The sequence below is a fragment of the Canis lupus genome, chromosome 30 (assembly GCF_048164855.1).
Source record: "Canis lupus baileyi chromosome 30, mCanLup2.hap1, whole genome shotgun sequence".
NCBI classification, from domain to species: domain Eukaryota; kingdom Metazoa; phylum Chordata; class Mammalia; order Carnivora; family Canidae; genus Canis; species Canis lupus.
This window is the reverse complement of record NC_132867.1, coordinates 13539566-13555291: the sequence shown is the minus strand read 5'-3', so window position 1 is coordinate 13555291 and position 15726 is coordinate 13539566. Positions and strand designations below refer to the sequence as shown.

Here is a 15726-nt window from a genome sequence, read left to right as displayed (position 1 = left end):
TGCCTTAAAACTTATCAGCACATTCCTGAAGGACCGGGAGATATTTTTGTTGTAGACTTTCCAGTACCATCTTCAAGGAGGCATAGTTCTCAGGAGTAGGCCTCAGCACCCTCTATTGTTAGTCCAAATTCTGGAAGACTTTCCTAGGGAATAATGCAAATCATTGTTAAGAGTCCCAGGAAATCTAAAGACTTTGCCAGAGATGGGAAATTTTTTTAGACTGCATAGAGAGAACCTGTTGATCAGAATTAATGTTTGATTATCTGGATAGAGGAGCATCAGTAAGTTCCCCTTAGTCATCATCTTTAAATGTCATAGATTCCTATATTTTTCTGAACCACCCCTAGTTAGCAGTTTGACCAGCTCAGTACAGATGGACACATTGTCTTTCCTTCTTTCTTCAGTGCTCCTTGTTTGAGTCACTTCCCTTATGATTTATGGGTGTAAAGATGAGATAAAGTGCTGGCCCCTCACTGCCTCCTCACATCAAAACTGTTCCAGGCCCTAATATTTATCTTTTTTTCCCATCATTTAGTGATTATAAATCAATTTCTACTCACAAGGTTTCTTGATTCTTCACTTAAAAATTGCTGTTTAATGCAAACAACCCAAACTATAAAGAGAGTATAAAGCAATACAACATATTTCTAACACGTGTGTATACACACACGCACACACACACACCTTGAAAAAGGATAGAATTTAAAAGCCATTTTCCCTCCATATGATTGTATAATCCTTGTAGCACTCTTGAACTTTATTGAAGCTTTTTTTCTTAATCTAAATTTTGTGGATAATACCTTTTACTTTGCATAAATTATGAGGATGACATGATTAAGTTAGTTTATATGTAAAAGTGCTTTACATATTATGATCAAACAAGACGCTATTTCTAACAGCTTGTTGGAAATTAGGAAAGTGAAATTGCCTCCCCTGTGTCCTGCCTAAAATGTCAAGTTCATATTTCTGCTCAGGTCAGGGCTGCCAGAACCTGAGGTGTCCCCCTGCCCAGACACTAATGTCCAGCACCAAGGAGGGGCTCAACACTACCCTGGTCACCTCTGCCCTCAAACCCACATAGAACCTGCGAAGGTTGGGATGGAAAGCCCTGGTAGCTGGACAATATTTTTTCTCTTGTCAGTGGCTCTTTCCCTCTACCTGCCTAGGGGGGCTTTGGGGTCCATCAAAGTTATTCCCTCAAGCCACTGATAATAATGAAATGAACATGTTATTTAATTATCAATTTTATAAATACCATGGTGTAAATCAGTTTGATTTTTGGAAATTTACACTTTAAAACCATGTATTGAGTCAAATCTCATTATTCTGTATCTCATTATTATATAAATACAGCTGTATCATGGGTAAATCACATGCCTTAAAATAGCTCTACGTTGTTATAAGATATTGCATAAAATGTATTGGACCTGTGGCCCAATAAACATGGCATTTAAATATACTACATTCTGCTTTAATGGTCTTTAAGGATAATGAAATAGCATTAAAAGTATTTCTTTTTCTGTTTTTTTGACAAAGTGGCATGTAACTCCAGGGATATTAATCTCTGGGAAAAAATTCCAGTTAGGTAACTTGATTTGATTATAATCTTAGGTCTGGTTTTCTTTCTTTCATCTATCTCCCTTGCATCAAAGAGAGAGAGAAAGAGAAAGAGAGAGACAGAGAGGGAGAGAAACTGTAAATGAGAACAAAAGAGAATCGCCAGAGCAAATCGTAAAGTTACAAATTATGAATTGGAATATTAGGAAAAATAAATTGGTCTTACTGTCTTCAGTATCCAATTTTTACAGTGATCTATGACTCTCCATCAGTAGAGTTAAGAGCCTGGACTTAATGGTCCATATTCCTCAATATGTGCTGATAATGCCAATTAGCACTAATAAGATACCTAGGCACTTCAAGGCAAGAAGAGCTCTGTAGAATTCTTGGGTTTTGCTTGTAATCCATTTTCTTGTGCCCATGTCACACAAGCAGGGAATAAAGATGATGGGTTAACCTCAATCATATGCCATTTTCCATGTCAACGAATCATTTAGAAGGTGGACTGATACTACATTGTAGAGGAAGAGATCCCAGGGAGAATTAAGCCCATCTGATGTATTAGTGCTATGTAAATTAGTATTCTAATGGCTAATTGTAGGAAAGTGCATACTTTGAGTTATTGTATCATTTTCAAGAGGCTTTAAAATTTAGACCCTTCTCTTTTAGATGGTTTATTTCAGTAATATATTTGGATTCCACAAGAGAATTAGCTTGTTCTCAAATTGTTTCATATGCATGAAAATGTCTAGCCTTATATAGTAATACAAGTTTTATAGGAGGGCAATAGCATTTTGAAATTATATTCCTGACATGCTCGCAAACATCACTTCTTTTAGAAGGGGTTTAATAACATGGTAATGTTTATGTAAAGTGGGCTTATAGTGTCACACTCAAATCTAATAAAGTGGACATCCATCATGTTGCAATAAAGAGAAGAGCTTCTAATTAAAGTAGGACATCATTCGCAGGATTAAAGTCATTTAGCGTAATTGAAAAGTGTTAATACCCTATTTTATCCTCTTCCATTGGTATTACTTCAAGGGTAAAAACATTTTAAGGTGAAAATGTGTCTTATGCCTTTAATTGAATGTTATTACCTCCTGATTGTAACGTATTGAAACTGTTTAATTACAAACCTGGAAAATTAATTACTATGTCGAGAAACAGATCCCAGAGGGTTATAATGTTCTTTTTTGTAAGTAAATACAACATAAAAATTGATATGCTCTTATTTATAATCCAACTTGGAAACATACCTCAATATGATTTGTTATACCCAAATGTTTTCCTTAATTGAACAACAGTAAAGCAACATAGATAGGTCATCTAAGTTAACATTGCTGATCTCATAGAGGAACTTCCAAATTGTTATGAGTAGGCTGTTTGTGTTATTGTGAGATGTATAGTAAAGTAGGGTAATTTTTCATAAAAGAGAAAGTCATATTATGAAATTCTTTAAGGGCACACGTATACTTCAGAAACATTCTGCATCTTCTTTTTATTTTCAATCATTTGCTTCATCTTGCATAGATGGTAGTATTTATACCTAACTCCTTTCAAAACTATTGCAGTCGGCAGAAATTTTATAGCAGGAGTAGATCTGGCTGTCTTTGTCAATTTTAGCCACACACATTTGAACACCTTTATAAGAAATTCAGATAATTATATAAAGTACTCAGAATGATTAGTGGAAAGTCTATTTTACATTCCACATTATCACAAATTCTGTTATGCTCATTTTACAGATGAAGAAATCACGTTTCAAAGATATTAATTAACTGGCAGTAAGACAGGGAGAAAGTAAAGGGTTAAAATAAAGATCCAAGGTTTTGTTTTTTTATTTTTTAAAATATTTTACTTATTTATGAGAGAGAGTGTGCACATGGGCACAAGTAGGAGGAGTGGCAGAGGAAGAGAGAGGAGCAGACTCCCCAGTGAGCAGGGAACCCAAGGCTGGTTCCCAAGACCCCCAGATAATGACCTGACCAAAGGCATAAGCTTAACTGACTGTGCCGCCCAGATATCCCAAGATCCAGAGTTTTTAGATGACTGTTCCTTCAGACTAGAGCATGCTGACTTTATAAAGCATATTATATTCCCATGTTTTGGAAAAAGTTTCCCAGTGAAACTCACTCTGTGGCCTTCAATCATTTCAACACCATATTTTTATAATAAACGTATTTTCTTTTTCTGACCATATTCCAATAATTGTAATAGCTATTGTTAATATAATTTTCCTTCTGAGTGGGAAAAGATATTGATGAGATTGTGTTTCTTCCACAGAACTTGCTTTTTCCAAATCAACCCCAGCAACCCAACAGTAGATGCTCTGTTTCGCCAACTGGAGACCTCACAATTACCAACATTCAGCGCTCCGATGCGGGTTACTATATCTGCCAGGCATTAACTGTGGCAGGAAGCATTTTAGCAAAAGCTCAACTGGAAGTTACTGATGGTGCGGTATTATTTTTAGATTTGTCTTGGGAAAATAATATTTTTTATTTTAAGATCCATATTAACCAAGAGAAATTTTTCTGAATTGCTAAACCTGTAAATGAATGCTTGTCTTCTAAGTTTGAATCTACTTAAAATAACGTTTAATTGTTTCTAATTTTACATGTACTGTCCCAAAGAATATCAAAGATTATCTAATTTATTTTTTAAAATAGAGTAATACTTTATTTTAAAGAAATTACATCACACTCCCAGTACGTATATATGTGATCTGTATATTTTTTAGTCTTATGCTGACATGATTGCTTCTAATGGGCATTAATAATTTTATTTCATGAGATGAGAAAGAGATATCATCTTTAATAGTATCAGTGGAAATAGACGTGTTCTTAGCTGATAATCACATTATGATAACCTATGACTTTTTAATTATTCATTCTCTAAGTTAAATTAACCAAATACCTTCCAAACTACTGATGGATGCTAAAATTGTTGTTTTTTTTTTTATTTGCACATTATATATTATAAGTCTTAACTGAAGCATCTGCATTTATACTGATTGTTGAAAATGATGTAAGGGTCTTCATAATCTGTTTTTATTTCCCCTAGAGCTTATTTGTCACATCTGATAGATTGGGAATTTTAGATATTTTGTGAGCTACTGCTGAGCAGAATGTAATGTTTTTTGATGTCTTAAACTAAAAATTCTCTCTTGTTCAACTATATTTGTGAGGTTTATGGGTTTTTTATTTTCCTCTGATGCTGGTTTCTGAGATATAAGAATTTTGGTCTGCAACTTCTCTGATTCTCTTCCTTCTCTGTTCATGAAATGTGATGCACTTTTATACAATTTGAACTTACATGTAGATTAAATGGTGATTTTACATTAATAGAAAGGAAATCTTTTTTAATGTCTGTCTATGGTATTGCCTGATTCAGCACCATGTCAGGAATAGGAATAAATGAAACAGACAAACAATTGGCTGCAGGAACATTGAGTTGTTAATGGCTGCACCTGCTGATGTTGCAGAAATTTACTGCCATGGAACTGAAAGAAGTCAGGTTCAAGGGTAATAGTGCTAAAAAATTCTTCCTTTAGATGGGCAAGATCTTTGATCCTTCATATGTATGTTCTTCTTTAAGAGAAATAAAAGATAATTATTCATCTTTTTAAAGCCTTTATGCTTTCAACCATTAGCAAAAATGTCCAGGTACATATATTGGGAAAACAAGATATTCTGGCCATAACCTATTTCCTATATATAAGAATAAAACGTTCCAAGTATAGTGCTGAAGACTTCTACTATAATCTAGCTGCTTTTGTTATTTTACAAAGGACAGTCTCTAAAATGTTTCTAAATAAATTGTTATGGAAAAAGGCAAACCATATTTGTAGAAAACAAAACTGATGAATTAGAAGACCTAGATATGACATATATTCAGAATTATTTCTGATGCAACGAAAAGGAAAACTTTTGTTTTGAGAACTTGTGTTGCTTGTCAACATAATGTCACAAAACAGTGGTTATTCTAGATTTGTTTCTGAGGTCAAAATAAAAGAGTGAAAACAAGTGTAAACCTGATGAGTGAGGTGACTGAACAATTTGCTACAACTGCCTTGAATATTAATTCCTACATTGATTTTTACTTAAGTAAGCAATCACAAAGTCAAGATCCTTTTGCAAAAACATTGAATGAAGGTGATAGAGTTATTGATTTTGACAGTAAAGAACTCTAACTTCAAGACCTATCCATCCAGACACACACAAACACACACAAACACACACATTATTATTACTAATAACTATTTCTAAACACTAACTTGCCACATTGGCTGATGAGTTCAGCTTCTATTCATAGTTTTTATTTTTTTCAGATTGGTTAACAATTTAATGGTACGTGAGCTATCATTTTGTTTTGGAACATTTTTTGGAGGGTGTGGCCCAGGGAAATTTAAAGCCAATTGAAATTCCAATGTCATATTCAGAGAAATAGCAAAAAAAGTATGTCATATTCAGAGAAATAAGCAAAATATCTATGCAGTGTTTCTATTGCTACATTTTTTAACTTAGTCTCCTTTCTTGGAGGTATTTATAACTCAAGTGTTCCTATAAGATGAGACTGCTAATGGTGATGAAATGTTCTGTTGAGTGATAATTTTACTGATTATAGATTGAATGAAGATGCTTCAATATACTTGAATTTCAAAATATTCTTTTAGAAGACCTTATTAATTCATTGGCACTGTTGATTTCTTTTCTTCTGCTCTTTTTCTCTCAGAAAATTAGAAAATTGTAGTGAGAATTCTAATACAGTCAATAGAATCTAAAAGAACTGAAGAGATGTATTTATATATTATATTGACAATAAATGTCACACCATGATCTTATATGAAGGTTTACTGAGGATTTATAATGCATAGTTAGAGAAAACTGTGGAGTTGTTCACAGATCACTGGAAACCCTAAATGTTCATTTAACCTTTGACCTCAATGTCATGGAAACCAGTGGTCATCTTTTACCCATAACATCTTTGAAACTGAAAATTCCTTCTGGCCAGGAGATTTTCAATTACTTTATTGATCAAATTAATTAAAAAGACATTGAGCTACTCATTTGAGCAATAAAAAAGAAAGAAACTAATTAGATGTTCTTGGCTATATCTAATGATTTCATGGCTATAAAAACAAAAACTGGTTGTAAGAAGTTACCTGAATTCCATAGTTATTTAATTTGAAACAAAGAAGTAAGAATATTAAAAACAGAATAAATAGATTCTACTCTGGAAACATAGACCCATTTTCTCATTGAACTTAGAATTATTCGTAATATTTTGTAAATTTGCCTTTCATTTTTGACCCATAAAGAAAATAAATTCCATGAATATTCAGTTTGAATATATCTACTTGTGCAGTTACTGCCAGATGTGTCAGAATTGGTATAATATTGTATTTTTACATTATCTGAAGATTATTTTATTTACCTCTAAAACAAAGAATTTTTGTTTGTCAATAATACACAAACAAAATTTTATTTTTTTTTAGTTTTTTATAAGGTTTTTAAATTTATACATACACACACATTTTAATACGTGTTTTGATGTAGTAGGTTTAGGTTGATTGGAAGTCCACTGTATCTTGACATGTAATGGATCTATTTCATAACTTCTATTTTAAATTAAAATTGGTTGGCTTTCTCATGGTAGGCTGTAAAAGGACTGCTTAATTTAATGTTTTCCTCCAAACCACAAATTCTAATAATAAAGATGATGCATATAGATTTGGAAATGGATAATTATATAAAAGATTATTTATGAAAGCTGGTGGACAAAGGACATTAGAGTATTAATGAGTAAAATGACATTTTGATTATGTACAATGTAACACAAGATGACTTTCTTTATAGAGGCTTTCTCCTCATAGTTACTTAATAATCATTAAAATCCACATTTTTTCCTTTCTATGAAAATTTTATATTTACATATGATATACAAATTTTGGTAATTATATAATAAACATAATTTAAATATACATAAATATTTTGGGTAATTAATCAAAATCTATGCTGAAGTTTATAGAACTTTCTCTTAACAAAGCCTTCCTTGGACTCGGACATGTCAGTTTCCTTATTTAGTGTTCTAATGAATTCTGGATGAAAATTTGCATCCAATTGACTCCATATCTCCATCACTCATTTAAATAATACTACACATTCTGATATATTCCTAAATCAGTATGAAATACTTCCAGGACTGACAATACTGCTACAAAACAATATTTAATTAAAAAAAAAAACAATGAACTAGAAGTTTATGAAATTCTGCAAATTTTACCTGGATAAACACAGGAATTGATATATACATAAACACTTATTTTGCATGAAAATCCTATATCATAAATATAGTATAACTAGATTACTGCTTATTTTAGGGACTAGTTAAATCATATAATCCAAATTATAATACTCTAATCTAAAGCTTAGTGTCATAATCCTGGAAATAAAGTATTTCTAGTAATTTATTCTAGAAATTACTTCTTTATTTCTAGTAATTTAACATCAATCAACATAATAGTCTTTATAAATACAGCACAATGCTTTGAAGGGTAAAATTATGTATTATACATATATTTACGATGAAAGCAAAAATGAAAACTTTTTCTGCCCATATGACACTCTTGGCTTTCTTAAATATGCATATGAGATAAAATGTATATTTTATGAATAACTACCATGAACTCTCCATATTTTTATTTTAATTCTAATATGAGTAATACTTTCAACACTATTATAATGTCAGAATTTATTTTATTGTCATCTACTATAGGTAATTCAGAGTAAACTATAAGTAATAGTATGTCCCCAGTAAATATGATGTATGTATAGTATGTATAGATAATAGATACATAATGGACATAGAGTATGCAGAATAAATTATAATTAATATGGATGTAATATAATATCTAATAGTATAATATAACCTATATAATTTCTGAGAATTTAAAATATATTAAACCATCTTTATCTTTTAGTTTTAACAGATAGACCTCCACCTATAATTCTACAAGGCCCTGCAAACCAAACTCTAGCAGTTGATGGTACAGCATTACTGAAATGTAAAGCTACTGGGGATCCTCTTCCTGTAATTAGCTGGTTAAAGGAGGGATTTACTTTTCTGGGTAGAGATTCAAGAGCAACTATACAAGAACAAGGAACATTGCAGATTAAGAATTTACGGGTAAGTAATGCTTGACTTGTATTTGGATCTTCATCTCAAATTAAGTATTGCCCTAGGGAAAAATTGCTTTGTGAACTTAAAATCTTCCATACTAGCACAGTTGCTCTACCTTTTATTATTGGCCATGTTATTTTTTATTTTATAAATGATTAATTGAAATTAGAAGGAAAGTCCTTGTTGTTAATAAGTTCATAACAGACCTAGAAATTTTTTATTCTTTCATTCCAACTCATACATATTTTTAGCTTGATAAAGCTAAAAATCTTAAACACATTAAGTTGGTGATGGTAATAGGATATTTAAAGTAATTTAAAAGTGTCAAATGCTTCTAATTTACTGTCATGAACAAAGGATGTTTATAAGGAAATGTGGATAAAATGGCTTGGCCAAACTATTATGTGAAAAAACTAAAGAGATAAGACTGAATACATAAAAGGTAGGTTTGGCTAGTTGGTGGAAAATCTTACATTTAAGGTTAAGTTGCTGTGGAGTTTTGATTTAAACCTGTGGGCAAGGACATTGCTGTTCTTTTAACAGAAGATGGTGACCATTCCTGCCAATTTAACAAATTAAACTTACTTCGGAAGCTGCTCAAGTGCCTATTTCTGAATAGTGTATTACCTATCTATTGCTATTTAACAATATTAGCAAACACTTAGGGGCTTAAAGCAACATCCATTTGTTATTTCATAGTTTCTGTGGGGTTAGGAGTCTGGACATGACCTAGTGGGGTCTTCCACTTCTGAGTCCCACAAAGGGAAAATCAGGTATCAGAGTTGTAGTCTCATCCGAAGACTGGCAATAGATTTGCTTCTGAGCAACATGATTACTGGCAACATTCAGTTCCTTATGGCTATCATATTGATTACCTCAGTGTCTTATTTGCTGTTGACTGAAGGCTGCCGTTAGTTCCTTGCCTATTAATATACTCATTCCGACTACTTACTTCCTCCAAGTCAATGAGGAAGGGAGTCTCCTAGAAAGACAGGCATTACAGTCTTTTGTAACAAAATCACAAATGTGACATCCTGTCACCCTTGCCATGTTCTGTTGGTCAGAAGCAAGTCAACAGGTCCCACACACATTCAAGGTAAGGGATTGATTACACAAAGTGTGAATACCAGATGAATGATATCATGAGGACCACCTGCCCTCTACAAGTATAGTCATATCATTCAGCAAAATGTAGAGTCTCCCCTCTATGTGGCAATCACTATGTTAAAGCTGAAGAGTTTACTAGCATAGTCAAAAGATTAGGAATGTGAGCCAGAATTAAGATGATTGATATAATAGTTCATGAAGAAAAATTAATCAATAATGACTTAGCGGAAGAACAATTAGTAGAATCTGGTATGTAGGTAGAAATTGGGAGTTAAGATTTAAAAAAAAACAGCAGAAAAACAATGTTGAATTTTCCTATTCAAATAGGGAAGGAAGATAAAATATTTTTCATTACATATATTTTCAAATAACTACAACATGGACTATTTCTTCTCTTAAAATACAAATATATTTCTAATTGCATGTTTATTTGGTATTCATCAGTGTATCACCTAGACATTTACAAAAAAAAAGAACTCTTTTCTAGTATGTACATATACACACAAAGTACACAAAAATTTGTTAACTTGTATATTTGTTAATAAAATTAATATATAATTTTTTCATTTTAATTTTGAGACATAGGCATTAATCATTGCTATGAATAGAAAAAAATGCTGTCAAATTTAGTTAAAAGATAAAGAAATTAAAACAGAGTTTAGCCTGTCTTTTTATTGATTCTAAATTAATTGTTAACCTTCTTTGAACAAATGGGAGTTATTAAAAAATTAATGCCAACTCTCCTTGAGTAAACACTTTCACCTCTCTCTTTGGGCTAAAGGCAGACTTGGGCCATGGAGGTTAATGCATTTTCACTGTACTACTGAATTAAAGGGTGTGCTTGAATAGTCAAGATCCCCAGTAGTGTTTGAAAGAAGCAATTAAAGGTGGGTGCTTGATGATGTCAAACAAACTTCGAGCCCTGTGTCAGGCTTCTGAATCCTTTCTCTGAGATGCAAGCTCCTGGGGGCTTGTCTGCAGCCAACAAGGAGAAAAGCAGGTGATGGAGTGTGCCAGCACATTAATCTCTTTTTAAAACACTTGGTTAAAGATAAAGGAAGAGGGAGAGAAGAGATATGAAGCACTTATGACTCGAAAATAAATTATTAAAAGTTAAAGGAATAAAAATGAATGTTAGTGATGATGATGGTGATCAAAGAGTGAGTTTTAGAAATGATATTTCAGCTTTTGATATGGCTTTTAATAAACTCCAATATGAAAATGTTCCTTTTTTGTAAGATGACAGTCTTTAAAGGGAGATAAAAATGGGGTTTACATTACTTCACATGTATAGTCAAGATAGTTTTCTGTAGGTAAAATTCCTTTGTGTCTCACTGTTTCTTTCCTTCTTCTTTTTTTTTTTTTGTTTTTTTTTTTTTTTGGTACTTAATGCAAGAGGGGAAAATAATGTGATGAACACTGTGTTCTCATAGTCCAGCTAATTGGTAACTGAATCTGTATCTTTTGAGAAGTAGAATATTCCAATACTCATTAAAACCTACCTACCACAGCTAATGTCAGACTGTGTCTCTACACAATGACAAGGAGATGCAGTTAAGAAGCATTACCTACATACTCTCCTTTCAGCATTTGCACATAATAGCAAGTGCTACATTTTAGTTCAACAGCTATAATAAAATGCAAATTCTTTACTCTTTCACAGACCATATTCAAATGAACATCACATTAAAATCCAACCTTGGCTCATTATATTTAGTTTGTGAGTGATGCTTCTTAAATGGAGAGATTTCTAATGACTATAATGCATGCACAGCCTCATTTGAAAGAATGGCTCTGTACAATGGCTATCCCCCATCATCCCGCTGGATAATAGAAGACAATTGTATGAAGATAATATGGCAGAGAACGATGTGCCAGTACAGTTTGAAACTCAAGTTAAAATACATAATGACATTTAAAATCAATTAAAATGGTGGCAAAGCAGTAACATCCATGCACTAATGATTTACCTGAGAATCAGTTGTGGAAGGTTGAGTCATCAGTACACTTACACTTACACTGGGGATTCAGCAGATATTATATTACATGAACCCTCATATTTCACCAACAATTAGACTTATGTCTAGACATGACTTGTCTTATTCAGTTTGGTCATCAATTTCTCTTCCCAGCCTCACCCCTAAACTAATGTGAATAAATATGTTTATACTATAGGCCCATAGAACTCAAACACAAGGAAGATTTTTGACATGCATTTTTTTATTGATTTGCACCTTTTGCCAAAATTTAATCACAGAAATGTATACCTTTTACATTTGTAGAAGAGAGCTCTTGATTATATTCTCAACTACTTTAAAAATTTTGGGGGTCCTGCCCAACCTGGACATTGGTCTGTGGAGCAGAAGAGGAGCAGGAGGGGAAAGAGAAGGAAGCCAAGGGATGAACATCTTGTCATTTTTTGTCTTCTTTTTTTCTTTGAATAAATGTCACTTTTTGAGGCAAAAAAAAATTTTTTTTTTTGCTGCTCTTCAGTGAATAACAAAAATAGTTGAAGTGATCAAAGAAATGACAGTTTTGAAGTATGCTTTAAAGAGTGATGCATGAGATTATTTGAATGGTCCCTTTCAGCTCTAAATTTCCATGATTTCCATGACATGGTTTGTGTGTTTATGATATAATTCTATTGCATTCTTTGTCGTGCTACTAAAATTTAAATATAAGTGACTACTGATCTATTTACTTATTTATTTTAGAGAGAGAGTGTGAGCAAGCATAAGCAGCAGGAAGGGCAGAGAGAGAGAGAGGTAGAAACAGGATCCCCACTGAGCAGGGAGCCCGATGTGGGGCTCAATCCCATCCTCAGACCCTGGGATCACTATCTGAGCCTCTCAGGTGCCCCAGAATACTAATCTATTTAAAGGGAGAGTTTTAGTTTTGTTTTTTTTTTTTTTTCCTTTACTCTTCTCCATGTTTTTTTTTTTTTTTTTTTAAAGTCAAGTGTAATCTCAGGGCTTATTTACTCTTTACTACATTTTATCCATTGAAATACAATGTATTCAAGATACGGCAATTTTGCATTACTGATCTCTGAATATTTATAGGATTCTGAAAAAATCTGTTCTGACCTGATTTGTCCATATGTAACTCTGACACAGTGAAGCCCCATCATAAAATGTAGTTATAGGAAGATAAAGGTATTATGGAGGCAAGAGGGACAGACAAATAGAGTTTACCAGACAAATAACATTTAGACTTGTAGAAATATAATATAAAAATCACTGCACTCCTGTTATGAATAAAATAATATTATGAGTTGATTTTAATATTTTATGTGTACATACGATTGACTCTAATGAACAATTTAGACAGCTAAATGATATATCACATTTTAAGAAATTAAATATTACCACATTGAGATTTGAGTAATTACTCTATAAATTAATTAAAATAATTGAATTCTTTCCCTTTTTTGCACACTAGATTTCTGATACTGGTACTTATACTTGTGTGGCTACAAGTTCAAGTGGGGAGACTTCGTGGAGTGCTGTGCTGGATGTGACAGGTAAGTACTTGGGAATTATCTCAATAGAAGAAATCTTGAGCCCATTTGAGTGATTAGTTCAGTATTAAATGTCAATTGAAGGAGAGATCGAGATTTTAAATTCGTTGAATCCATAAACTAGTCGTGTACCACTTTCTAATTTCTCCACATAACAATGCATATATGCAGTTTGATACATTTGTTCTTGATAAGTTTATTTTCACTATCTGAAGACCAAGCAATTCTAGTGATCTTGCATGAAAGAAAACAGTAAATTTAGCAAAAGCAAATATTCATTTATGTACATTTGGTTCTTTGCAATGAGTAACTCATCGTCTAGGTCAAATTCTTTAACAGACTATTTTCCTTCTTTTAAGTATTATGGAATCTTATGCAATCAGAAATGAAGCATTTTCTGTTTGTCCTCTATAGAATCTGGAGCAACAATCAGTAAAAATTATGACTTAAGTGACCTACCAGGGCCACCATCCAAACCACAGGTCACTGATGTTACTAAGAACAGTGTCACCTTGTCCTGGCAACCAGGTACCCCTGGAGCCCTTCCAGCAAGTGCATATATCATTGAGGCTTTCAGGTATGGGACAGTTCCTTTTTTTTTTTCTCCATTGACTGGTTACTTTAGCTCCTATATCCTAAAATCTCACATGAGCTATCTGGCTGTTTTATCTTAAGAACATGTTCAACATTGCATTTTAAATATTTATCTGATTTTATTCAAGAATAGACTTTAAGTTTTTTTCATTAATAACTTGATTATAGGATTAAATATGCATTACCCATGCCTAACTCTATGGGGGTCTAGGTCATGACATAATCATTTAGCTCCTTTCTTACCCTGAGTGTCATAAAAATTTAAGATGAGAATTTTGTCACTAGAAGTAGGCAGAAAATAATTTAATTAGGCAGGGCACTTTTTAAAGTTCTGAATTGTTTATTGAGACATGGAACCCTGAACTTTGCTTTCTAATAATTAGAGCAGAACTTAAAATAATTCCATTTCTTTTGTGCTATATATTTTAATACATCTATTAGGTATGCCTAAGAAAAAAGTGGAAAACCACACTCTGGTTCCTGAAAGGAAAAGATACATCCAATTGTTATTTGAAAAAAAGGTGGTCAATTCGAAGATATAGATATAAATTAGCAAATGTCATGAGAATTTGATAAAATACTTATACAAATGGGAAAATGAAGTTTGTATCGTTTCAGTGTTCTTTTATTTACCACTATTAAGATAGTGATAGCCACTGTCATTTTTAAACATTAGGACAAGTCATTACTTTCATTTTAGGTTTCCATTATCTAATTTAAGGTGATCAACAAATATGTCATTTCCAACTTTCAAAATACAGTTTTCTATAATTTTCATGCTTTGATGTATAAGAACTTTTGAAAAGGCAGCCCTGGAAAAATCACATTTTCTCCTCTTTATGAACAAAAGCAGCATTTGACCTTAGACAAATTTTCTAAATGGGCATCCCATCTATAGCTGGCTATTAAGGGGTTTCCACTTCTAGATTCAGAGGTATTACACCATTTGAGGATGAGAAATGACATACTATGTAATGTACAATTTTATTAAAAATGTGACCAAAGGAAAATATTCCTTACATGCTTCCTTTCTTCTTTTACAGATATGTAGTTTTAGAAGGCTCTATTATAATATTGCATGTGGAATTGATGCAAAAGAAAACACACCTTGTAACAGGAAAATGTATTGGCATAATTTACTCTGTAGTCCATTTATTCTTTCTACAGGTTAATTCTTTTCAAGGTATATATATATACATTTACGAGGACCATATTTATTGTATAAACTTGATGTTGTGATCTTGGCCTCTGTTCCTTTTACAGGTATTCATTTAGTGGGCTGCTGTGCATTAGCAACGGGCTGTCACATCTCCTGGGCTGAGTTTAATTTTGTTGTGCATGGCACTTCCGTTAGGTGGGCTCGGCTTTGTTGTTGAATAAACCGAAATCATCCAAATGTTTCATTTATTGGGCTTAACACTTCAAGTGTTGTGCGTGTGTGTGTTTAATTTTCAGCCATTAACTTTTGTCATTGAAACCCAACTCCATTGCCGGTACCTTTGTGACTCTTCTTTAAATGAGTGTTCTGTTCATGTTTCAGCCAATCGGTGAGCAATAGCTGGCAGACGGTGGCAAACCATGTAAAGACCACGCTCTATACAGTGAGAGGATTGCGGCCCAATACGATCTATTTATTCATGGTCAGAGCTATCAACCCCCAAGGTCTAAGCGACCCAAGCCCCATGTCAGATCCTGTGCGCACACAAGGTAAGTTCAATAGCTGTAAACAGGACTGGTTCTGGAAGGAGGTATTCAGCAGATCT

General features: G+C 32.9%; 1 protein-coding gene across 18 annotated transcripts in view; it reads left to right on the top strand.

Moving 5' to 3' along the window:
• ROBO2 (roundabout guidance receptor 2) overlaps positions 1-15726 on the top strand; it is a 1635491-nt gene that overhangs the window by 1528032 nt on the left and 91733 nt on the right. For all 18 annotated transcript variants that reach the window (XM_072806533.1, XM_072806538.1, XM_072806531.1 and 15 more), the window contains 5 exons: positions 3844-4015; positions 8543-8748; positions 13291-13372; positions 13784-13946; positions 15504-15670. In XM_072806533.1, coding sequence (XP_072662634.1) covers positions 3844-4015; positions 8543-8748; positions 13291-13372; positions 13784-13946; positions 15504-15670 — 790 coding nt within the window. The remainder of the gene's footprint in view (positions 1-3843; positions 4016-8542; positions 8749-13290; positions 13373-13783; positions 13947-15503; positions 15671-15726) is intronic.